The 24,606-nt window shown below is 39.7% G+C and overlaps 1 protein-coding gene and 1 long non-coding RNA gene across 10 annotated transcripts in view; one reads left to right on the forward strand and one right to left on the reverse strand.

The window, feature by feature from the left end:
* CCDC68 (coiled-coil domain containing 68) overlaps nt 1-24,606 on the forward strand; it is a 64,689-nt gene that overhangs the window by 28,380 nt on the left and 11,703 nt on the right. For 6 of the 9 annotated variants that reach the window (XM_025422211.3, XM_049112524.1, XM_049112502.1 and 3 more), the window contains exons 8-12: nt 1,587-1,669; nt 8,500-8,605; nt 9,903-9,986; nt 17,553-17,629; nt 20,141-22,830. In XM_025422211.3, coding sequence (XP_025277996.1) covers nt 1,587-1,669; nt 8,500-8,605; nt 9,903-9,986; nt 17,553-17,629; nt 20,141-20,198 — 408 coding nt within the window. In that variant the 3' untranslated portion in view covers nt 20,199-22,830. Of the gene's footprint in view, nt 1-1,586; nt 1,670-8,499; nt 8,640-9,902; nt 9,987-17,552; nt 17,630-20,140; nt 22,831-24,606 lie in introns of those variants that run through there. The other 3 variants (XR_007412013.1, XM_049112520.1, XR_007412014.1) reach the window with 2 other exon arrangements.
* LOC112644087 (uncharacterized) lies at nt 6,418-21,208 on the reverse strand. Its single transcript, XR_003126113.3, has 4 exons — nt 21,072-21,208; nt 18,046-18,891; nt 7,458-7,584; nt 6,418-6,589 (listed from the first exon to the last, which is right to left on the reverse strand). It is a non-coding gene; the product is annotated as an uncharacterized LOC112644087 (long non-coding RNA).

Below are 24,606 nucleotides of genomic sequence, written 5' to 3' on the forward strand. Positions count from 1 at the left end.
GAACACATCAAGGGAACACAAGGGTGATTCCTATATGTGACAAGAATGCTACAGGAAAATATGGAAAAAGTTAATATAAACTTGAAAAATAATAGCACATAGGTAGGAAGTGTTTGGCGCCTTCAAATTATTATTAACTGTGAGGTCCTCACAAGTGTGAGAGAAGCATATGGGCCTTTCACATGTAATATCTCCGACCATCCCAACATTCCAATATAGGTAGTATTATTACCCCATTTTAGGGATGTTCAAAAAGTCATGACTCAAAAAACCAGGACTCAAACAAATATAGAATGAATCCATGTCAGATGTTTTACTCACCTCATTCATTAATAAGGGAACCAGTAAGATGGTAAAGCTGACTTAGGCGATTTTGAGAAACTATTTATCGGCATTTTTAAAAAAGGAATATAGAATCGGATTACTAAAATAGCTACAAAGCTGGTTAATATATTTCAAATCAATTAAACCATAACCTGTGGGATTATCTTTTCTACCAGGCAGGAATCTACAAATGAACATGCAACTTCATAGAGTCAGGGCTCTAATCAAATCATAAACAATAAAGTCAAACACAGAGCAATTCTCCATGAGAACTGGTTATTTAACAATGACCCAATATGACATTAAAATCATATACTGTTTTGATTTCCAAGTTTTAGCTAGTTTTTCTTAACAAAGATAAAGCCCTGGGAGGCTAAAGCCTTGGCAAAAATTATATAGTCACAGTTTCAAAACTAGGTCAGTCCACATCCAAAGAGATTCCCGCATTTTTGCTCTACAACACTGCTTTTCGCATTTTACCCATATAAACACCATAGCAGGAATGGTTTTAAACAGCATTTTAAACAGTGTCAAAGCATCTCTTACCATTAAATATTTTTTTAAAAAAACCCACCATCTTCCCAGCTTGATTTCCCATGGACTTGTTATTTTTCTTTTGAATGGAAAGACTTTGTTCAATAATGACACTCAGGTGTTTCTTTAGCTTCTCTTTCTCCAAGTCAAAGTTTCTCTTATATTCTAGCTGGGAAGTGACTTTATTACTTGTGGCTTTGATCCTCCACTAAAGATTCATATACTACTTTTCTGCTTTCTGACAGATGCCATGTAAGCAGGTAGGGGTATAAGGCCAATAGTGTCCTTGGGTACCAGCAACTCAGTCTGATGTAGGAGAAGCAGGTGGAATGGAGGAAGAGCCAATGCCTAGAGAGATGAGCTTGCAGTTTTCATTTGGGGTGCGATGGAGAGAACCAGAACTTTGAGCAGGGTACACTTCAATAGTTGGTTGGAGGAGGAGCAAAAACTCTCCAGGCGAGTGAGAGGAGTGAAGACAACTATGGTCACTGAGCTGCTGGGAAGGCCTGGCCCGGTCCCACTGGGGTCGGTTGTAACAGCACCATCTGAAATCAGCTCTTTAGCTCAAAACATATTTCCAATATTATGAGAAGTGTCTTTTGTGAACAGTTTGCAAGAATGACTTAGCAAACACACAGAAACACCAAACACATACACACACACACACACACACACACACACACACACAAGGATAAATAAATGAAACTGTGTATTTTATTTTCTCCTAGGAAAAGAGAACACTGCTAGAGAAAAAAGTGTCTTTGGAAAACAAGCTGCTGCAACTCAAAGCCAATGCTACGTGTGCTAAAAGGTTTGCACATCTCTCTCCTAATTAAAGCGGTTCCTGACACCTGTCCTCTCCCCTGGCTAGCAGGCTCCCAGGACACAGGAAGACTGACAGTGCAGGACAACAGGTGCTTTCCTGGTATTAACAGCCACGTGCCTCCCCTCCATCCCACTGGGGAGTCAGGGAGGAGCAGAGGTCCCTGGGGGTACAGGCTAACTCCTTCTGCAGAATGAATGAGCCCGCCCCTTCCCTTTTTACCCTGGGTGCTCACGAGGATGCTGTTGAGGCCTTCAATCCCCCCGATGCTTCTGATTTTGTTACCGGGCCCCTGCTGTAGCCGGCAGCAGATCGGCTAGCCCACAAGTGGAATTGCAAGATCATTTTATGGTGCTCCCCAACTTTGCAGAGAATGAAGGAACCACTCTGAATGCATTCTTTGGACTGACAGGTGAATACTCATAATCCACAAGCTGTTACAGTCCTTAGTATGGGGGTGGCGTGGATCACGGATATCACCCAACTGCACTACTTTGATGCTGTTAGAAAAATTCTCTGGAACATCATGTAATAACTTATAACATACAAAATTTCCTCACTTTCCCCCCCTTCCCCTCCCTTCTCTTCTAATTCTAAACCTGCCACTGTTTGTTATATGTTCTGATATAATGTTCAAAGTCAAGTCTATTTTGAGGTCTTATTTCATCCATCTGGAACTATTGCTCTGTTGGGTAAGGCTCACCATGTGAGCCGCAGAAGGTACAAATTCTTCTCATTTATTCAATAATATATATTCAAATATCCCCCTCTCTTGGTCTTCGATTTTTTTTTTCTGCTTCTCTTTCCTTTCCCATTATCTATCTTTCTCTTCTCATCTCTCATAAGCTTCTGCCTTCTGTCTGGTTCATGTTCATCTGTTGGACCACATGTGGCAAAGTCCATACCTGCACTGACCCTGGCAATTGCACATACGTATTCAGAGCACACTGGAATAGCACTAATATTAATTTACCTGTATTTGTGAACAAGCATCTAGTCCCAGGAGGTGGCTTTCTAAGAGAGCGCAGGATAGCACTGCACATCTCCGTAGAAAATGAAGGAATACCGTGGAAGACATCCCTAGCTCTTCAGAATTATTTGCATGTGCTCGTAGCTTAAACTCTTAATAAACCCATGGATTATGCTTTCTTTTTTTCCCTGAAAGAGAGCCTGCCCATGCAGCAGAACTATTGGCAAGAGTCTGGACAATCTGAGTTTGATTTTTTTTTCTTTAAAAATGATTTTTATTGATAATGGGGTTTTTGTCAGTCTTTGAGCCCAAAATGTAACCATTTAAAAAACCAAACTGAACTATTCTTTCTGTTCCATTATAAATGAGCGGTTGTTAGAAGGAATTCTCAGAAAGCTCTTAGGGAGGTTTTAGAAATGTCTTGAGGGAAATGGATGTTTTGTGTTTCTAGAAAGGCGTTTGAACATCAAGGCTTATGCAATTTTCATGGATTGTAGGCATCACAAATATTTATCTTACTTATTACTTTGTCTGTGTGTGGAGGTATTCACTCTGCTAAGTGACAAGAAAATGAAATCAGTAGGAGTCAGACTCTTTGGGTTAAAGCAATAGAGACTTGCTTAAGCTACCACAAGGAAGAGGATTTCTGGTGGATTAAGACTGAATAGATCTGGCCATAAAGAAGATGCGGCTCCGGGGAAGACAGGAGGACCACCCTTTAGCACCTAATGTATTTTTAAAAGCCAGATTATTTTGTCGCTGTTATTCAGTCTGTGGGTTCGTAGAGTTTCACTCTTCCTCTTTCTTTGTTTTTCCTGTGCGATTTCTTGAAGTTTTGGGGTGTGTTTTTTTTTTTTCCAGCTTGCTTATCGTCTTTATTTTCCTTTCAAATTGCAGAGGGAAGAGCCTACTGGCCTAACATCACCTCCTCTGCTGGGCAGATTGCTTATGTTAACCAACCCCTATGTTGTCATCTAAGCAATGGCCTTTTTGCAGGCACCAGCTCCCAGTCCTACAGGGGCCTTTCCTTACCCCCCAGATAGCCTGGAGCTTCTCCTCTGGGCAGGGGGCCCTGGGTGATTAAGTTCCCTGGAGGTAGGCTGGTGGGTATGACAGGTGGCATGACTTTCTGCCATTTTGATAAAAAGATTCAGTATGTTCTAACCTGGCATTTCTAATATCAAAAAAGCATCTCTAAAGAGGATGACTTTTAAGTATTTGTGATTCAGGAGAAAATGACAGGTTTTTTGCATATGGATATGAATATATAATTATAATATATTATGCTAATCCCCACAATTACTTTTAACAAGAGTCAAGAGATTTGGCACAAGCATCTCATTAAAAACAAGGTTGACTCCGTACTTGGACTGCTGTCTACTAACCGGCACGTGTATTATGTTTTGCTGTTTATAGAGTCAGCCCAGGTACCTTATTTAATTGAATCTTTTCTTTGACTTTTCAGGGAGGAGACTGAGATTCTCATGGGTAAAGCGATTATACAACTCAGAAGGCGTAGAGTTGGGGGAGGTTGGGCTCTAGAACTGTCACAGTGGCCCATGCTCATCCTGCTACAGAGATTTGACCTTCTTTCATTTCTGGAGACCCCTGGAGGCTTTCCCCCAGACTGGCTTCCTAATTCCCCGCTGTGTCTCTGAGCAGAAGGCAGTGTCCCAGCTTGTCCCTCTGCCCCTGTGACATCACACACAAACACAAAGTTTATAGATTTAGAGTGACCCTTCGGAGAAGCACAGGAGCTGTACCTCAGAGAAACCCTTTAGGACCCAATAGCACGATGCCAGAAAACAATTCAACCCAAACTACTCTAACAGTGAGGAGCAGAGGGCAAAGTGGCATGGTCAAATCATGCTGCCCTCTGGCGGTGTAAGTCACCCCATGTGGATCCTAAAGTATCCTGATGGATGGGTAGAAAGACTATCAACTTCCTCTGACAAAGTGTTTGGCAGACATTGGCCATCAGAGTGCGGGAGGGTATGCCTCTTGCCGAGTACCTACCCCACAATCAGCCCATATTATTAAAGGCTGAGCCATTTGTTCTCACCTTTCTGTGAATTAATGATAGAATTAATTTACCTTCTTGAACATGAAGGAATCTAAAAGAAAGAATATCAGAAATGGTGCTCTGTTCACTCTCCGCCAGTGCTGATTGGAGACAGGATCCTCAATTCCCTTCCTTAAAAGAATAGGGCCAAGAGTTTCCTCTCTTGTTGATGGGGCTTTTCTCCTTTGCTCTCTTTAGCATTTCCAGGCTGCAGACTTTTTCAGCTCCAAGTCTGGGATATAGGAGGCAAAAGAGAAACCCCCCAGGGAACTCACCGTTGTGTTGTGCCTCGGACTCCTAGGTCCTGAGCTGGTCGGCCTTCTCGCCACCTTTCTGAGTCTTCTTGTGTTTGTTGACATATCATCTCCAGGCTTTTGGTTGTACTCAGTGGGAAGGTTAGGGAAGGATGCATTTACATGTTCCCAAAGTATGAGATTTTCAATTCTGTTTCAATTTCAGCCTTTACTTTATATTGAGGCATTGGGAGGCAGGGCAGGAATGAGACATCTCTTAAAGGCTTGGCGTCCTCTTCCAGGCCTGGCCTTTGTAATGTTTTCTTCCCGCTGTTTTGCTTTAGTGCCTCTTTATCAAGACTGAGTTGCTTTAACAGACAAATGACGAGCAGAGATTAGAGGGAGCTCAAGAGGCAGTTTACTTCAGTATATTTTCACAGTTAAAGACCTTGAACAGGTGATGGGTTTCATATTTATCGAACAATCCCAAGAGAGAATTTCTTCAATTTCTGTTAGTCCCTCTTCTAGTATATTAATCCAGATAAGTGTGAAAGCCCTGTGTTTTCAAGAGTTCTTCTAGAAATTATTTTCTTCCCTCTTGAGCCCTATTTCAGGTTTCTATTTCTCTACAGTGACTTCTATGGTAATGGCATCACGGAATACGATGGGAAATTTCCTGAGATTTGAATTCTGAGGAGCACAACATCTACCCCACCCTGTTTTCCTAAACCACCCTTCTTGCCCCTTGGTCTAAGTTCTGGGTCATCATAGGACACAATGAGACCATTATGAATACTCATCCTTAACATCTTTGTGTATTTTATTTATTTTTTATTTTTTAGCTTTTCTTATGGGGTTGTGAACACCTTATGAGTATTCAAAGCCAGCCTGCCTCTGTGAGGCATCCTGAGTTCTTTCTCCTTGTTTCTCAGGGAAGTCCTGAGTCTGACTGGTCCTTCCCTCCTCTATTTTTTCCTCCTCATGGGAGCATTCTTAATCTTAGCACCACCAGCTGTGGGGCAGACTTCGGTTTGCCTTCTCTGCTGTTTTGGTCCATATGTCCTCATCTCATTTTGTGTGTGTACAGTATCTCTCTAGTCCCTTTCTAATTTTTCTCCCGGGGTGTCTGTTCCATAGATAGGCAGATGTATCCTTATGTATATTCTGGGTACAATGCCTTTGTTAGTCATTGGAGTTACTGAGATGCTGAGGCTATCCTGTTCCCTCTTATTTGATGGCTACAAGTTTTTCATCTTTGTCTAGACAAAATTATCAGTCTTTCCCTTTGTGGTTGATACAGTTTTGAGTTCTATTTTTAAAAATCTTTGTCTATCACAAATTCACGAAGATGTCCTTCTATATTATGTTCTGAAAGTCTTCGGGTCCCCAGCTTTATTTACCATCTACATGGTATTTATTTTTCTTTTTTTTTTTTTTTTTTTTTTTTTTTTTTTTTTTTTTTTTTTGGTATTTATTTTTCTTATGAGGTGAGTTTAGGATTAATTTTCTTTTTTTAACATATATATGAATGTAGAGTTGTCTCTGTACCATTTGTTGAAAGGGTCATCCTTTTTATAACATTCTCCAGAACCATCTTTGATACAAATCAAGGCTGTTGGTCTATCCCTGTGATATACATGTATCTAAAATAAAAGTGGCACAGATATAGCAGAATTTGTTTAATTAGTCTTCTACTGATGAACATTTAGAGTGTTCTAATTTTTATGCTACGAACAATAATGAACTACATTTTACATCTGTTTTATATAATTACACAGCATTTTTATAGTAAGAATTATTTAATTCCATAGGATAAATAAATAGTAATGGCTGTCAGGCAATATTTGTATTTGCGCAAGTATGTCTATGGTTTTGTAGAAATTAGTTTTCTACGGTAAAACAAATGGTTCTTAAGCTGTCTCATGCAAAACCAAAAGAGGGAAAAAAATAAAAGACTATTTTAAATATTCGAGGATACTCCATACTAGAAGTTATTCACCCACCATCAGCGGTTCAGCGCGGGGCTATTCACAGTGTGGACAAGCACTGTCACTGGCAACAACCCTGAGCCCATTGGAAACGTAGAATCTCAAGCCCTACCCCAGCTTCCTGGAGCAGATGTGCATTTTAACAAGATCCCTCATGATTTAATACAATCCTCCAATGCATACGAAGTTCGAGAAGCAATGTTTCAGTACGTGATGTGAAACAAAATGAGACTCTCTGGTTTTTGAATGAGAACGTGTTCCATAGTGTCACGTGACTGTCTACTTCCTTCATAATACTTGTCAAGGCTATAAAAATCAGAATTGTGATTGCATTGGATGTTGGCTACTAATTATGAAACCTTAATAGCTACAGAAATATTAACATATTGCTGTGTAAAAAGCTTTTTCTCCAAGAGCATATTCACTTACCTACTGAAGTCCACAGTATATTCTTGTAAAGGAATAGAAGTAGGAATTATTCTATCTGTTGAGAATAAGAATAATTGAGGCTGAGAAAGCTTACGTGAATCCTGTCACAATGCTCCCAAGTTTGGTGACCTCGTCACAATGCGTGCTGCCTCAGAACTCCAATAATATTGACAAGGAGAAAATATTGGCAAGTCAAAGGCTGTATAATCAATTCCAGCTACCTAAATGGAGTTGTGGAAAAGTGTAAATAATCTAAACTTAAACTTCATCTGTCTTTCTTTTTTAAAAAAGATTTTATTTATTTATTTATTTGAGAAAAATTGAGAAAGAGAGAAATAGCACAAGTAGTGGGGAGAGACAGAGGGAGAGGGAGAAGCAGGCTCCTTGCTGAGCAGGGAGCCTGACTCAGGACTCGATCCCAAGACCCTGAGATCATAACGCTGAGATCATGCAGATGCTTAACCAACTGGGCCCCCCAGGCCCCCCAACATTTGTCTTTTCTCACAATGGTTGATGTGGACTCCAACTATTTGCTGTAATTTAATTTCCCCCCCTTTTTTTTTAATACTCCGTTTGCAGGTAGTAGAATGACCCAAAGCAGGAAGCCAAAACAATAATAGTCATTAAGAATAATAATAATAAAAGACAAACACAGGCAATCTGCAATATACACTAACTCTGCACCACTGGAAGCTGGTTTCCCATTAGATGTAAAATCTCTATTCCTTGCCCCCATGTCCTAGCCTCACATCGTTATGCAATTATCTGGACATTCTGATGAGTGCTGGGTCTGTGGGTGCTCCCTAGGCAAGACAGTCTAGTTGTGTGAGTGCTTCCTCTGCTCAACACAGCTTGACTCAACCACCTCCTGGAGGGAGAGAAGTCACAGATGACCAGGAGGGAGCTTCTGACATGAATGGATATACTCATTCCAGGGCCTGTCTGAGCTAACCAGAAGCTGCTCTGCACTGCGTACCTTCCGTGTCCTGTGTGGCATATGGGGCCCTCAGCGTCTTTCCCACAGGATGCCCAGTAAGAGGGTCCTGTGTGAGGGGAGCCTGGCAGCCCCACTGCAGAAAGTGGCTTCACAATGCTTCAGCCAATCTTCAGCTCTCTTTTTCCTTTTGCATTTCCAGTTGCCACAATCTTCAGATGGAGATTTCCCTTCTCCAAGAGCAGATCTCTCATCTGCAGCTTGTGATTCATTCCCAACATCAGAACCTGCGCAGTGTCATCCAGGAGGTCAGATTAATCAAGTGTGTTTCTCTGGTAGACGGTATGTGTGCAGTGAGACGACGGAATGCAGGCAGCTTGCCTGGACTTTACACGCAGTGAGATTTTTCCCTCCGCTGACATTTCCTTTGTATTCCCATGCAACATGGCTTTCTTTTCACTGCCCTTCTCAATGAAGATTTTTGGAAAATTGTGTTTAACTGCACTTTGGTTGTTCAGGTGATTTAAAAAAAAAAAAGGGTTCAGAGCCAGATAACGTACACTGTTCTTTAGAAGATTTTGGAGATTAGAAGATTCAGCCCTTTTTGAGGACGAGATGATCTGTTTTCATGACCTCATAAACAGTAAATTTACTTTGTAGGTGTGTGGGGACAGGGGTGTAGCCTGGCCATTCTTCTCTGGAAACATCCTGGCAGGTGAAAGAGAGGAGGTGGCAGCCAGATGGATGGTGGTGGATTGTGAAATCATGCGATTTACTTCAAGAAATCTATTGATCCTGTTTGGGGGGCTCTGCTTTCACCTCCAAATCAGACCTACGCTGATTTTTTACTACCTAATGTTTGTCTCCAAAAGGACTCCTTTGAAGTTACTCCAAAGCCTTCTTGACTCAAATGCATCATTTGGCTAAGGCCTCACTAAAAGGCCAAGGAATTGAGTCATGGCACTGGAGAGTCAGGAAGGACTTTGGGAGCAGCCCACATTCTCAAATTACAAATGAGAAAACAGAGGATCCTGGTAGTTAAAAGACAGAGCTGGTGGCGGAATGGGCCTGAGAATCCCTGGGTTTCCTCTCTTCCTATTCTGTTCTGCCCAGAAGCCTACTCCACAAGGCTTCTGGGCAGATGCTTTTCTTCCTAAGCGGAGCAGACTCATCTCATGATGCTGCAGGTTGACCAGATCTCTGCCTTGGGGAGCTTCCCAATTCTGGGTGGTGGCCTTGCACAACAGTCACCAGCCTCTGCATCTGCCGTGTGAAAACATTGTGTGCCAGACACATAGAAGGATGGCTGAAGCTGCTTTCCGCAGGATGCATGCCCGCTGGATTTGGTTTAGACAGGTTTTCCAAAGACCACAATGTTTAATAGGACTGCCTGTACGCTCTCAGCTCCGGGTGCCAATTTACCCTGCTCTCTTCTGTAACCTAAACCTAGCTAAATCTACTAATGCTTTGGGATTTATTTATTTTTATTTTATTTTATTTTTTTTATTTGATGGATGTCAGTTGACCATAGAAACCTGTGCAATTTCTGACGTAACTCCCCTGTTGTCTGACTAGATTTTTCCAATTGTGTTTCTTAACTCTTAGATGGAAGGATTAAAAAATAATTTAGAAGAGCAAGACAAAAGAATTGAAAATCTGAAAGAAAAAGTTAACATCCTTGAAGCCCAGGTAAGAAGGGAATCTGTTGTGTATTTCAGGGCGATTGTGAGTGTGCGTGTGCGTATGTGTGTGTGCTCGGTGTATCTGTGAGCCTGTGTATGAAAGTGTCGCATGTGCTTGTGTGTGCTGGCGTGCCAGTGAGACATGATGAGTTGTATGTGGGCAGGTGCGTTAGTGTTTCTGTGTGATTGTGCTTGAGTATCTACGTGTGAGTGTACATGCATGTGTCTGTGTGTATATGAGTGTCTTTTCGTGAATGTGTGTGTAAATTTTCTTCTATGTATAAGAAATTGTAGACTCATGGGAGAGGTATTCCTAATAATTATTGCAGTATTAAACCTTATTTTATAATATTAAATTATTAGTATTAATATTATTAAATAACTGTTAAAAGTTCCTCTGGTTTCCGGAATGCTTGCTATACTGGGGGGACAGATAATAACATCTCACCGTGTGGCCTCGAGCTGGAGGCTTGGTCAGGCCCACCTTGTGTGAATTCAGCTCTAGCCAGGTAGCTGGCTTGGTTCTCTAATGTCTTCGTTTGTGTCCCTTTGCCACACACCCCCCGCCCCCCAGCATTCACATCCACGGCGGCTGGCGCGCTCTGCATCAGGCTCATCCACTTCGAGAAGCCTGTTGTAATTTTCTTACTTTTCAGTGCTTTGAAACTTAGCCTACCTAACACTTTATCATTTCCTGTGATAGGACATGCTCCCCCCCGCTCCCCCGTTCATTGCCCTTGATGCTAGGGAAGCCCTCCCTAGGGACCAGGGCCCACGCCTGCCCCTGGGCTCGGCCTGCTGCTCGGTGCCACCTCTTCCTTCTCTGCCGGCGGCTCCTCACTGGCTGCCCGGGCCTGGTCACCTGTTCTGGTTCATTCTGCAGGATTCCGACTCCCTGCTTGCTGTCCCCAGCCCTGCTGTCCTGTCCCGTGGAACACGGAGCTGCTCGCCTTCCCCAGCCCCCGCGATAGACCAGACAGGAGCTGCCCCCTTTGCTCTCTGCTTTCCCCAAACAGAAGAGGCAAATCATAATCCATTCAGCACAGTTTTTAAATAGTTTTACATCTTAAATGTTGTAACCACAGCTGTGTTGTGCCATTTCTCCCCTTCCCAGAGGGTCACCGTTCTCTCCGTCCTGGAGGGTGAACCCTTTGAGCCTCGGGCTGTGCTTCAATGCTTGCCCTCCTTAGGTTGCCTGCGGCTGTTGGAGAAAGGCAGAGCTTGCACAAGCCCTGTGCAACCGTAAAGTGCAGGGGCAGTGGAATAATTGGCTCAACACTAGTGTGCATGCAACTGCCCGTTAATGGCTGGCCAGCTTACACCCAGGGGCTCAGATGATGGGATTCAGACCACATTAGAGCCTCTTCCTCCCAAGGAATGTCTCTGTGGGGATTTCCTCACAGTTTTTTTGTACTTAGTAGCTTTTTGGCAAATATTACTTGATAAAATATTTTTTCTTACATTATTTTTGTTACTAATATATATTCATTAATCCCATACAAATTAGGAAATACAGCTAAGTACATCTAACAAGGAAATCATGCAGACTTGCCACCCATGGGTAATCAGTTGTGTCCATCTGTGTTTCTCTGGGACTCGATGTGCCTGTGACATGCCTGTGTGTGTAAGGTCTATGTACATGGCATCACGTTATGCCTGCTTCATTGGGTTTTTAAGCTTCTGTTCATTTCATTCATTTATTCACATCATCAATCTTGTCGTTGATTCTGTAAGTACTTACTGAGTGGCTGCTGTGCTGTAGAGGTATGGGAAGTGGCTAAGTTTGGGAAGTGGCTAAGTTTGAAGAAAACAATATTGAACAAAAGAGACAGGAACCCCACACTCTGGAATATACTGTCTAGAGAGGGAGACAGACACATAAAAGAACATGTAACTAGCAATATTATGGAAGCATTTTGCAAGGACAGAGCAAGATAACACTGGATGGAGGACTTGGATTGGTGGGTGGGAGTAAGCTAAGAAAATGAATTTTAACCTGAGCCTAGTGAACAATTGGGTGATAGAACATGTCAGGAAGAAGGACAGGGAGCCATTGGGAGTGCTTCTAACCTAAGAGTTGTATGGAATAGCATGGGATGGCATTGGAAAGGTAGGAAGGGGCTAGATCATGGACTATGCCAAGGAGTCTTTGTCTCTTTATAACAATATAATGTGAAGTCTTTGCTTACCAATTACATTACTTTTACATAATAGCCACTGTGCTGATGTACAATTGGACATTAGATTGTTTTTCAGGACAAGGTATCAGTGGTACTGCTGTTTTAATTCAGTTTTATTTCATTTAGTTGTGTCTATTTTGTCATTCCCAAAACAAATATTCTTGTCCTAAATAGACCAGCACTATAACTCAGATTGCTCGGGTGCAATATGTTATCCAATTGGCCTTTTGGTCTTTCCATTGTACACTGTTTCTGTCTTTCCAAATTCAGCAAATAATTGCTGATTGGCCACTCAGTGTTACACGAGAAAGCAACAGATTTGTTCCCCTTGTGGAAACTTCTTGGTTGGCTGCAGACTCTCTGCAGTGATGTAAAAATACCTCTCAATACTGTCTCAGATTCTCTGTACATGGCTCCATTCAGGCCTCTGTTTTTTAATGTTTTCTTTTATTAAAAAAAAAGTCTTCAAGCTGTAGCAGTATCTGATAAATATATTTATATTCTCAAAACTGATTATCTTGAGTAGATAAATCTTTTCCTTCACAGCAAAGAATTTTACAATGACCATTTCAGCTTTAAAAAGTCCAAGCCACATTAATTTAATTTATTCATCAAATAGTTTTGTGTGTTTATGATGTATCAGGAAATGTTTCAAGTGCTGGGTATATGGGTATTGCACAGGACGGACCGTCTCTGACCTCACCTAGCTTATACTTTAAATAAAGATACAGACAATAAACACATAAACAGGTAAATAAACAACATAATTAGGGAGGGACAAGTGCTCTGAAAAGTGTAGAATGGGACAATGTGATAGTTATAGAGTGATGGTAGTCGGGAAGGGCATCTCTGAGCCTGTGATATTTGACCAGGTACTCGAATTCAGTGAGTATTTGAGCCATGGTTTGCCTATTTCTGGTTTGGTCCTAATCAGTGCTTTATTATGAAGTTCTTAAGCTGGATGATTTATGCAGGAGTAAAATACGATCTTGCACCGCAAATGTAAGACCACTGCCTATGTTGGGATCCGTTAAGTAACAGGGCGAATTGATTTCATTTATGAAAATGGTCACCCAAGCTTGAGCAACCCATTTAAACACATCAACTGTGTTTCTAAACCACACAGACAGCATCATACCAAAAACATTAATCTCTTTTTAGGCATGCGACATGCTTCATTTTATTTAATCCTCAAAACTACTCTGGGAGAAAGTTATTACATTTTGTAAGTGATGAAACTGAGATTCAGAGAAGTTAAGAAACTCATTCAAAATCACTCATTTGAGTCTTATTATCTTGGAAGCACATCCCTCCCCCTCCCCCCCGCCCCATCACCACCACAAAATCTATTTGTTGGTGTGATTACTTAAGTGTATGTTGGGAGGGTAAGTGTGTATGTGCATGTGCATATATGCATGTGCGAAATACATGTGTGTGCGTACAAGATGTATTTAGAAATGAAGAGTTGGTAAATTCGCCTGACCGTTTATATTTATTTTAGTCATTGTTGCAGTGACTATATCACAGTGTTTTCCATTTTCCATTTTTTTGAGTCATGATAACAAATACTTTTTTTCTGTGGTACTCTTTCTATCTTAGCAGGTTTTTTCCCCCTCTCTGCGAAGGAGATGTATTCACTCATATAACTCTATCCTTTAAAACAACAACAACAACTTTAAGGTTTTTAAAACTTTAAAAAAATATCACTGGAAGATTTCTGATTAACTCTACCAAAATTATTTACTTTTCTTTTTACTCTTGCTGTATCTTTATCATCTTAATTTTCAGCTCCGACATTCCTCTCACATTTCATGCATTTCTAGCTTCCTCACTAATGACCTGCTGATATAGAAATACATCTTCAGAAATTACTCCATTTTCTAAACACTGAAGATTATCTTATTTTATATACTCATCATGATCCTTAAAATTTAATTTAACAAACACGTGTTGATAGAAAGTATGCAAAAATTAGGTTCTTTTGGAAAGCCGTGTCAACACACTATCCTTGGATAGAGTCATCATAATAGCAGACATATTATGGTCAGTGATTTATAGTTTTGTAACATAATAATGTAATAAAACTCATGAATGACCTAGTTAAAGGAAAAACTATGATAGGCCGTGAATCAAAAATAAATCCCTAAATCTAGTAGCTGAAATAAATCAGCATGGGAGCTGAGGCAAATGAGCATAGAGACAGTGTAACATGATAGTTCTTATGTTTTTGTGTTGTTCAATACTCAGGAACTTGAGAAACTGGGAGTTTATTTTGGAAAAACTCCCAATAGCCTTTACGTAATTGTCCAGCATAGATTATTTTTATTCCAATCTTCGTTGTCATCATGATGTTGTGATTCATCTTGCTTCCTAACTCATAGAATATTGTGCGGAGTTTTTCTCAGCAGCGTGTTTGGCCTGTGATATGTGCCTATGCTTGTTTGGAGTGTATATTAGCTTTATCTCCATTATACAAGGAGCATCTTTATTATCAATTTATCAAATCTGAAGTACATTTCATACCTGAGACTTAAATGCTTATCTCTTGAAAGATCACAGTGAAATGGTCATTGATCGTAGTCTGTGAAGATATTTTAGTTATTATGCAGTATAGATGCCGAGGGATAAGAAAGGGCAAAATCCGTATCTTGCTCTGCTTTCCTTACTCCAGTAGTTTATTATCTTGGCAGCACATTAGAATCACCTGTGGAGTCTTGAAAACTCTTTTTTTTTTAATAAAGATTTTATTTATTTATTTTATTTGAGAGAGAGTGGAAGGAGGGGCAGAGGTCTCAAGCAGATTCTCAGCTGAGCATGGAGACCGATGCAGGGCTCGATCCCACACACCTGAGATCATGACCTGAGCCAAAGGCAGACGCTTAACTGACTGAGCCACCCAGGCACCCTGCGAGTCTCCAAAACTCTTGAATCCAGACTACAACCAAGTTAACAGACTCTCTGGGATGAGGCCCTAGCATCAGTAGATTTTCTATCTCCCCAGATAATTCCAATATACAACAGGCACTGAAAACCAGCATTTGGGTCCAATGGTTCTCAAACTTGAGCAGATGTCAGAATCATCTGGTGAGCTTCTTAAAACACATCGCTTGGCCATCTGGGTTTCTCTGTAGGTCTTGCTGGACACTGAGGAAGCAGTAGTTCTAGCAGATTCCCAGGTGATGCTAATATTGCTGAGATGCTGAGATCACACTTTAAGAACTGTTGCCTTAGTCCTTTTCCCCCTTCTCTTCCACCTTGGCCATTTCACTTTGTCTTCAAGGTCCAGGTAAAATATCCGTGTGTATGAAAATGTCATAAACTATTCCAGTCACACTGATTTCTGTTATACCTTTTTATGTAGCAATTAATTACCTACTGCCTATGGCATCTCCTGATCTGCTTTGATTTATTTTTATTTTTAATGTTCATGCATTTGTTTTATCACCTCCACTGTATTATGCATCTGCATACTGGAGGGAAAGACCTGTGTTTTCCTGTGCTTCTTCACATTCACTCTGCTCCCGGCGTGGTGCCATAGACATGGCGGAGACTGACTAACTGGATGTGTGGATGGATGGTTGCTCTAGATTAATTGTTGACAGTTTACTTTTTTATCTATTTCCTATTATCATATCTGGAAATCATTGAGTCTCTGTGTTCCTGGGGCTCACCCTTTACTTGTTTGTAATATAAGAAGGCTGAACTAATTCCTCTGGTTACAGAAAAATATCTAACAGGACAAAGAGCATGTAATTTGGCAGAGAGGCCTTATGCATTAAACTTGTGCATTATACAAAATGCTACATATACAATGTGTGGGTTATCAGAAACAAGTTACCTAAACAATTTGAGCTTTGCCAGCCTTCTTTCTTTAATATGCATAAGAATAAAAGTTATCAAAGAAAAGATGAACGGAAAGCACCTGACAAGTGTCTTGACATTTGGTAGGCACTCCTAATTATTAACACTCTTGCTTCCATCAAAATTCTAACATCTATTTCCCTAAACCATGCATTTTGGTGTTGGCTTACTCCAAACCGTCTGGTGGACTTTTAGGAAATACCTTTTAAACTTCAATTATATGACACTTTAAATCCTTAGTTTCCTAATAGGGATTAGAGCTAGTGTGTGACTCTACTTTTACAGCCACAGTTCTGGGACGCCTGGATGGCTCAGTGGTTAAGCTTTACTTTCAGCTCAGGGCGTGAGCCTGGAGTTCTCGAGTTCTCCCTCTGCCTGTGTCTATCTGTCTATCTCTCTCTGTGTCTCTCATGAATAATAAATAAAATCTTAAAAAAAAAAAAGATTTAGAGCCACAGCTCCACCTGTTAACCTCCCACCTTGCCCCCTTTCAGTCCCAGCCCCTGCTGGGCTGGTGTACCCTTTAAACACCTCTGACCTATAGAGGTCCATGCAACCCACTTCCCTATAGAGGAAGCGTTGGCTCTGGACTGGGAGGACCTGTCCTGAACCTGAATTTTGTCATGAACACGATGTCGGGCCCTTAAGTTCTTTGGACCTCGGTTTTTCATCATAAAAATGGTACTTGAACTAGAAAATCATAACCAACTGCCTGAAGTCTTAAAATCTGTGTCAGACACTGAGCTGAGTACATCTTGATATGTCATTTCAGAACCTGTGAAGAAGAGATTATGGTTCTATTATATAGATGAGGAAACTGGGCTCAGAAAGGTTAGGTAACTAAGTGAGGTCACATAGCTACTGAGTGGCTAGGATTTGAGCCTGAGAACTTAAACTCTTGCCATCCTTATTAACACCATTACACTATCTCCTAGAATTATGAGAGTGCTTCCAGATTTAAAATATTATGATCACATGGGATTTGTTTCTGCCAACAACTAATACATGATAGGCAAGATGTGTATCATTTACCACTAGTATAGAGATCGAGAAACTGAGGTTTCAGTGAGAAAATTGGGGCTAAAAATGCCATGAACTGTATAGTAAAGAACAGATGGTGCTTATTTTCACGGAGCTTATAATCAGGAGATTGCACAAGAAAGCCAAACATGTAATCAATATCGTGGGTGTCTTTAACAAGGTTCTTTAGCAAAATTATTTTATGAAGTTTTTTGCATCTGTCTATGTAAAAGACACTAAAATCAAACACAGTTCAGCTGTTAAATTTCAGAAGCTAACGTAGAGTAGCTCCATTTTAATCCCTTGGAAAATTGTGCACTTTTTAAGGTGTATTTGTAATTTCAGAGATAATTGTGACTCTCAACTGGCTGTATTCTGTGTTCTAACAGAGTGACTGAAACAAGCTTACTGCCAAGGAGTAATGTAGGTGGAGGGTTGATCAGAAGCATTAAGCATGTGACTGATAAATCTGCTACCTGTGTGATCTCTGCACATTTTTTTTCCAACTGCAGAATAAAGAACTAAAAACCAAGGTGGCACTTTGGTCTGACACTCCTAGGACAACAGTATCAAAGGCTGTCTCTACAAGGTAAGGTTTGTCTTCCCCCGCCACCATCTGCCTTCAAAGCTTCTGTTGGACATTCATTCATGAATGTTGACATTTATCCCACTTGAGAAATAATTCCAATCTATTAGTAGTTACGTGATCATTGGTTTACTGTCTGTTTCCCAGTTCTTGAGAATAAGACCTATGTTACTTATTCTTTTTTTTAAAGATTTTATTTATTTACTCATGAGACACACACACACACACACACAGAGGCAAAGACACAGGCAGAGGGAGAAGCAGGCTCCATGCAGGAGCCCATGACGTGGGACTCCATCCCCGAACTCCAGGCTCACGCCCTGGGCTGAAGGCGGTGCTAAACCGCTGAGCCACCCCGTTGTCCCCCCATATTACTTATTCATCATTGAACTCTCAAAGCCCAACATAGAAATACTTACTGAATAAATGAGTGAATAAATTTAGATATCTTTTCTTGCTTTGTGCCATAAAACAGGCCTCGTCTTGGCTTCAACACTTTCTCCCAGCAGCACACATCATCTTCTCTATGGTCCTTGTTTCTCCTTTATTTCTGTTTTTCTGTTGATGAGCACTTATTCATAAATTGTTTGTACTTATGTGAATGTCCATATTTCAAACCAGGTAGATTGTAAATGTCAAGAAGGCAGGAATAGTTCCTTGTATTTCACTTTATTTCCTGTATTGCTGACAGCAAGTGTCTTCAGTAACCACCTAATAATGACTGAATCCAGCAATGATAATGACCCACTACAGCAATCAAAATGTTGGTTGAAAATATCAATGTCACTTTCTAACGGGACAGAATCTGAAATGACAAGTTTAAAAAAAAAAAAAAAAAGGACTTCTGGGCTCAAATCTTATTTCCATAATAGTCTATGAAATTATCACTTAAAAGAAAACATAGTCTGTAATTACATGAATGATTTAAAAAGTGATTAAAAACTTCCTGTTCTAGCAGCTTTTGAATTTCCCAGTCCAGTCCCTTTAGGGCAGAAGCTTGTTTTCTGAAACTCTCCTCGGGGCAGCGCCTGGGGTAGAAAGTCAGGCCTGCTGTGATTTGCATCAGTCCAGGAAATCAGGGAGATCCATCTCCCCCTTCAGAACTCCCTGCTGCCATGCTTCACTTTGTTAATGATGTATGTAGTCAGAGAGGAGATGAAGCCATTCTGAATCGAGTCTTAGAGAATCATTGGGCTCCCAGGTGCTATGTTATCAACTCTTTTGGCCGCCGGCCCTGCAACTTCCAATAAAGAAAAGGAAAAGCCCTAGAAATATTAAAGGAAAAAAGTGAAATACCCACATTTCAGAAGCAGTGAGAGAAGCAGTCACTTTAGTAGAGGAATAAATGAAGGGTCCAGTATAGAAGGGCAAGCATGATTCCAAGGGAAAGGGAGGTGATTGCCTTTTTACGTTCTCACCAGATAGCAGTCCCCTTAGGGTGGTACAGCATCCTGGCCATGCTCAGCTGTTCGACCCTGTAGGGAGTGCAGCCAGAGCAGAGTAGAGGAAGGAGCAACCGGTTGTCTCTATATTCTAACAACAGGCTTGAACAAGGATACCCTAACACAGAGGGAATGTGCTAGAGAGAATGACTTCTACTGCCAATTCTTTACCTGTAGCAAATTAATTGTTAAAGATCTTTTGGTTTTAAATATTGTTTTTCATTCCTCTGACTTGATAGATCTCATGTTTGCAAAATGAAATATGGCCAATTGGCTGCTTTGAGAATGTAAGCTATGGTATGGTTTGGTAAGTCCAGGTTCACCCATATGCAATGGAATTATAACTCAAGGGAGAGATTGGAGTAGGAAAGTAGCTGTTAAGGGGGGAAAAATCATGTACATTTCAAGATTAATCCAGGCAAATCTCCCTAATCACCCATAAAATATACTTCTATATCTCTCAGTAAGTACCAAAAAGCAAGGTGTTTCCCTTGAGCATTAGGACATAGAGATAGTTCTTGAACACTGGAAGGGGTGTTTACTGGAGATTGAGGGTCTTGTTGTCTGGAAGAGGTGTTTACTGGAGATTGAGGGTCTTGTTCTTAGACAATAACAACAGAACACACGTGGAAGTGTGTGTGAGTTGCACACACATATATTTTAAATACTAGAATAACACAATGAGGAGAGAAGTTCAGACTGAGAAGCCCACAGAATTAAAACGTCCCAGCAGAAGGGTTGACTAAGGTCTCGAGTCACTCCAGTGTATGTCTTCACTGTGTGGAATGGCAGAGACAGGCTCTAAGTCTCTCTCCCCTCCCCTCGCTCTTCCTCACTCTTGTCCTACTACAACCGGCTGAATTTGCATAAGTTTGATGCTTCCACTTGTGATTTTAGCATGTCTCTTGGGGAATTAGAATCACCCAATTAACCACCATTTCTCTTAGACTAAAGCAATTAGTTCAGACTTGGTAGTACAGCGGTGGTGGAGACGGGAATGCTGGTGATACGGCAATTATATCACTAAAGTTTAATGCGCTCGATTTTGATAATTGTATGGTCTTTTCTACAGCGAATTGAAGACTGTCGGCACTACGCCCTATTTGATGTTGATTAGGCTCCGGAAATGAGCCGGCTGGCTGAAGATCTGAATGAGGAAGATCACTATATAGGTCTTATTTATTCCTTGAAACACAGCCGAAACTTGCTTGTTAAAATGGCTCAATGCCAGTATTCAGTGGAATTTACTCTACATCAATAGTTTTGCAGAAAGATGACATTCCAGAAAATCAGACGAATATATATTCAAGAGAAGGAACTCTTCCTTCAGAACTTACTAAGTGAGTGAAGAGATCAGGGGCTTTTGATGGAAAATGAATTTTGCTTTAAACTTAAAAAAGATCTGATTTTTTTTGCAGATTTTTTGCTGAAGAGAGTGGCTTAAGGTTGTCAACTATAACCTTTCGATAGTGGTTTTATGTATATAAATGAAAGAGTGTATGTGTGCATGAGTCAAGGATATATTTTAAAGTTAACTCTGGATAATAAAAAATATCTTAACGTGAACTTATAAATTCATCTCCTGACCCAGTGTTAGTGGGAGAGTTATTCTTTACTGCCTTATGGGCAGGAGAAGGAGTAGGTTTTTTTAGCTAATTCCCCAACCCACATAACCCTCCAAAGCTGAGAATCATGGCACCTCACCACACTTTAGGAAGCCATTGTTCTTCAGTTAGGATTGCAAATTGGTTGCTAGAGACAACCCACAAATAAGCACAGAGAAATGGAGTTTGTTACTCTGGCTTCGTGACTAATTTTCTTTTCAAGATTCATTATATTATCTAAGAAGATATTTGGAGGGAAGAATAGAAACACAATGCCGGCAGCTCAGAAACCTCCATAAAAGTGTGTATATTTTGGGTTTAGAGGAACAGTGGCTGCTGTCTGCAGCCAGGAAGACCTGAATTCATGAATTAGAATTAGATGTCCAGTGCTTTACTTACCTTTTGATACAGGCATTCATCACAGGTGGAGTTTGTGATTGCTGTGAAGAAAACCACACTCTAATTCGTAGAAATGCAAACATGCTGACACACAGAAAACACTTGAACTGAAGGAATAATGGGCAGCCTTGGCCATACTAAAGGGTGAATTCCTTGTTAGCCTTTTGATCCTCCTCTCTGCAGTATGACTGTAAACGTTTTCTCAGGAAAGATGCTTCAAGGCTTTCAATGTGGAATGTGAGCTAGCAGTATTATCTATGAAATATTTAAAAAATACATGCAAAGGAGATAAAGTAATGTATTTATAAATTCATCAGAGTATTCTAATCTTTGAAATGTCACATAGTTCTATGTGTGCATTTCATGCTTCATGTTTTTATTGCTTGCTAGTTTTTCAAATGTAGTTATCTAATAATATTTATGGCACAGTTCCTACACCAGGAACACTTCTAAGTACTTTACCTGAATTAATTACTTTAATCTTCCCAACAGGCCTCTAAAGCAGGTCATATTATTACCCCGTCTTACAGGGGCGGATACTGTGAGGTCCAGTAATTTCCCCTGCTGCCAGTGATGGAGCAAGGATTTGGACCTCTTGCTTGGCTATCAGTATTCTTTCTATCTGTTCACTAGGTGGTCAATTTCCACACTATAGAAATACCTCTCTTTTTGCTACTTTAACAAGCACAGCTTCCTTGTTGGCTATGTGCATTATTCTGTGAATGACGGTCAGAAACAACCCTTACTCATAAAGTAAATATTTTGCTGCAATTGAGTTGGTCTTTCACCTGTTGGACTACCCTCATGAGCACTTGGTTCAAAAAAACTACGCTGCTAAAAATCTTGAAATTCTACATTTATTTTATGACCTTATGCCACATGGAAGATTCTTTTGGCAGTGTATTTTCAGACACATTTGTAGGGAGTTTGGGACCACAAGTTCTGTCAAGCAGTTGCAGTGTAGTAGGTGAATTCACCTTTCATCTGGAGATCACTTAGGTTCTATTACACCCCAGTCACCTGGATGGATGGTAATAAATATGAGATTTTGAAACGGATCCATCTAACTGAGCTAACAACTAGAATGATTCCCGTTAGAACAATGTGTTCTAAAGTCAAAAATGGGAAGACGCTGTTGGATTTAACTCTGCTCCTTTTTGAACATGGAAGTACAGCTGGACATGACACAGATAGGACCTGCTCATGTGCTCTCCACATTCACCCTGTTATGGTCTTTGGATTTCCTGAGAACAAGAACAAGCAGTTTCAGAAGCTTAAAACAGTCTGGCCTCTTCGAATACAAAAGTAATTTTTAAGTAGCATCAGCAATATCATTTTTTTGTCATATATAGATTACTTCCTATATCTTTATGGTTTCAGCTTTTACCATTTGGAATGTTTTTTTGAATAAATATTTCTGAGCAATAAAACAAAGGATTACAATGGAAAATAAAAAAGCATTAACCTAAAAGTAGTACCAAACAAGAAATACAGGAAAAGAAACACAAGTTCAGTTGTAGTCTAAATGGTTATACTTATAATGATGCTAATCAAGATATTAAATAAAGTCTGAGGTGGACCTTGAATACAGGAATGTAGCAAATGAAAAGAAAGTTAGTTTCACTTTGATTACATATTGTGACAAATCATTAAGAAATGTTTAAACAACAACAAAAGAAATGTTTAAACAATTAGTATAATACATGTATCTTTTGAGTAATTGCTTATGGTATGCCTTACAATAAAGAAATTGATACCATTTTTTGTTTATTTTTTGTTTTTATTTCTTTTTACATTAACATTATTATGCATAAGTGAATTAAGTCACTTATATTTGATTATTCATGACAATATAAACCATAAAAATGGATTGTTTTTGCCGTGAGCAGGTGTATTCAGATGGCTCCTTGAATTTTTCTGTTAAATTTCCCTGGATCCAAATTAATGGAAAAAGTAATCTATTAAGTTTTTATTCTGAATTTGAAAAAATAGTAGCATTATAAAAGTAAGAACAAACATGCTTCTCAAGCATTTTCATATTTCTTTATTTTGAAAATCTTTACATCTCCTCTGAGCTGGAAATAATTAAAGAATCCTCATCAATATTGAAGTAGGGACCCAATCCATCAAGGACTGAAAATTCCTTCAACTAATAATCATTATCATTCCCCCCACTTCCTCCCTTTTTTTACTTCCTTTTTCTTCTTTTATTTATTTATTTATTTTTGGTGGGAAATATTAAAGATGCAACATAGATTTAAATAATCGTATTTGTTTTGTTATTATTTAAATATATATCTATAAGGGTTTAAAAATCGAACTAGAACTACAGAAAGTTGGAAGGGTCATCATTTAGAAATCAATCAATGTAATTAGCCATCTACACATAATAAAGAAGAAAAATTATATAATTATTTTAATAAGTGAAGGAAAGTGACAAAATTCATGATAAAAACTGAGCAATCTGGGAATAAGAAACTTTATCATTCTGCTAAAGAGCATTTACCAAAAAGCCTTCAGTCACTATAACTAGTGATGAAAGGCTAATGTTAAGATAATTGCTCTCACCACTTTTCTTAAACATTGTACTGGTCCTAGCCATTGGAATATGTCAAGAAAAAGAAAAAGGAAGAAAAGGCATACAGATTGGAAAGGAAAAGTAAAACTGTCTATTGTTCATATAATTGTTAATGTAGAAAACGTTAATGACTCTACCAAACAGCTACTAGAACTAAAGACGCCACTAAACAAATTTTAAAAACCATCAATATTAAAAACCAACCTATAGGATGGGTGAAAATACATGTATAGGATTCGTATTCAGAATATATAAAGAACCCTTAAAATATAATGAAGAAAAAAGAGTAAAAAATACTGGCAAAAACGTTTGGAGAGTCACTTCATAAAACAAGTAAGACAAATTACAAACACACACATGAAAAGATGTTTAATCCATTAGTTATCAGGGCAATGCGAATGAAAACCACTAAGAAATAAATGCCAAACACACCACTAGAATATCTAAAATAAAAAGATGGGCCTTAATGAGGATGTGGAGCAATGAGATTATATGATAATGGTGGAAATGCAAAAATGGTACAAGCAGTTTGAGAGACAGGTGTTTTTTTAAAAGTTAAATATACACCTGCCATATGACCTAGCCACTCCTTTCTTTACTTTTTTTTTTCACCCCAGGAAACAACAGCTTCTGTGTATCTGAATTTTCCTGGCACCTTTGTTTGTAATAGCCAAAACCTAAGAACACAACAGATGTCCATTAAAAGGTGAACAGGTAAACAAATGTGGTACATCCATACTTTAGAATATAACTCAACAATAAGAAGAAACAAGAAGCACAAACAAATATATACAACAATGGATAAACTTCAAATCATTAAATTTAGTGAAAGAATCTAGAGGGAAAAAAAGATGACATGCTATGTGATTCCACAGCAACAGAGAGCATATCAGTATTGACCCGGGGACAGGAGAAGAGGGAGAGAGTGCACAGGAGCACAGAGACACATAGGGAGGG

Source organism: Canis lupus, chromosome 1, assembly GCF_003254725.2.
Source record: "Canis lupus dingo isolate Sandy chromosome 1, ASM325472v2, whole genome shotgun sequence".
Classification (NCBI taxonomy): Eukaryota; Metazoa; Chordata; class Mammalia; order Carnivora; family Canidae; genus Canis; species Canis lupus.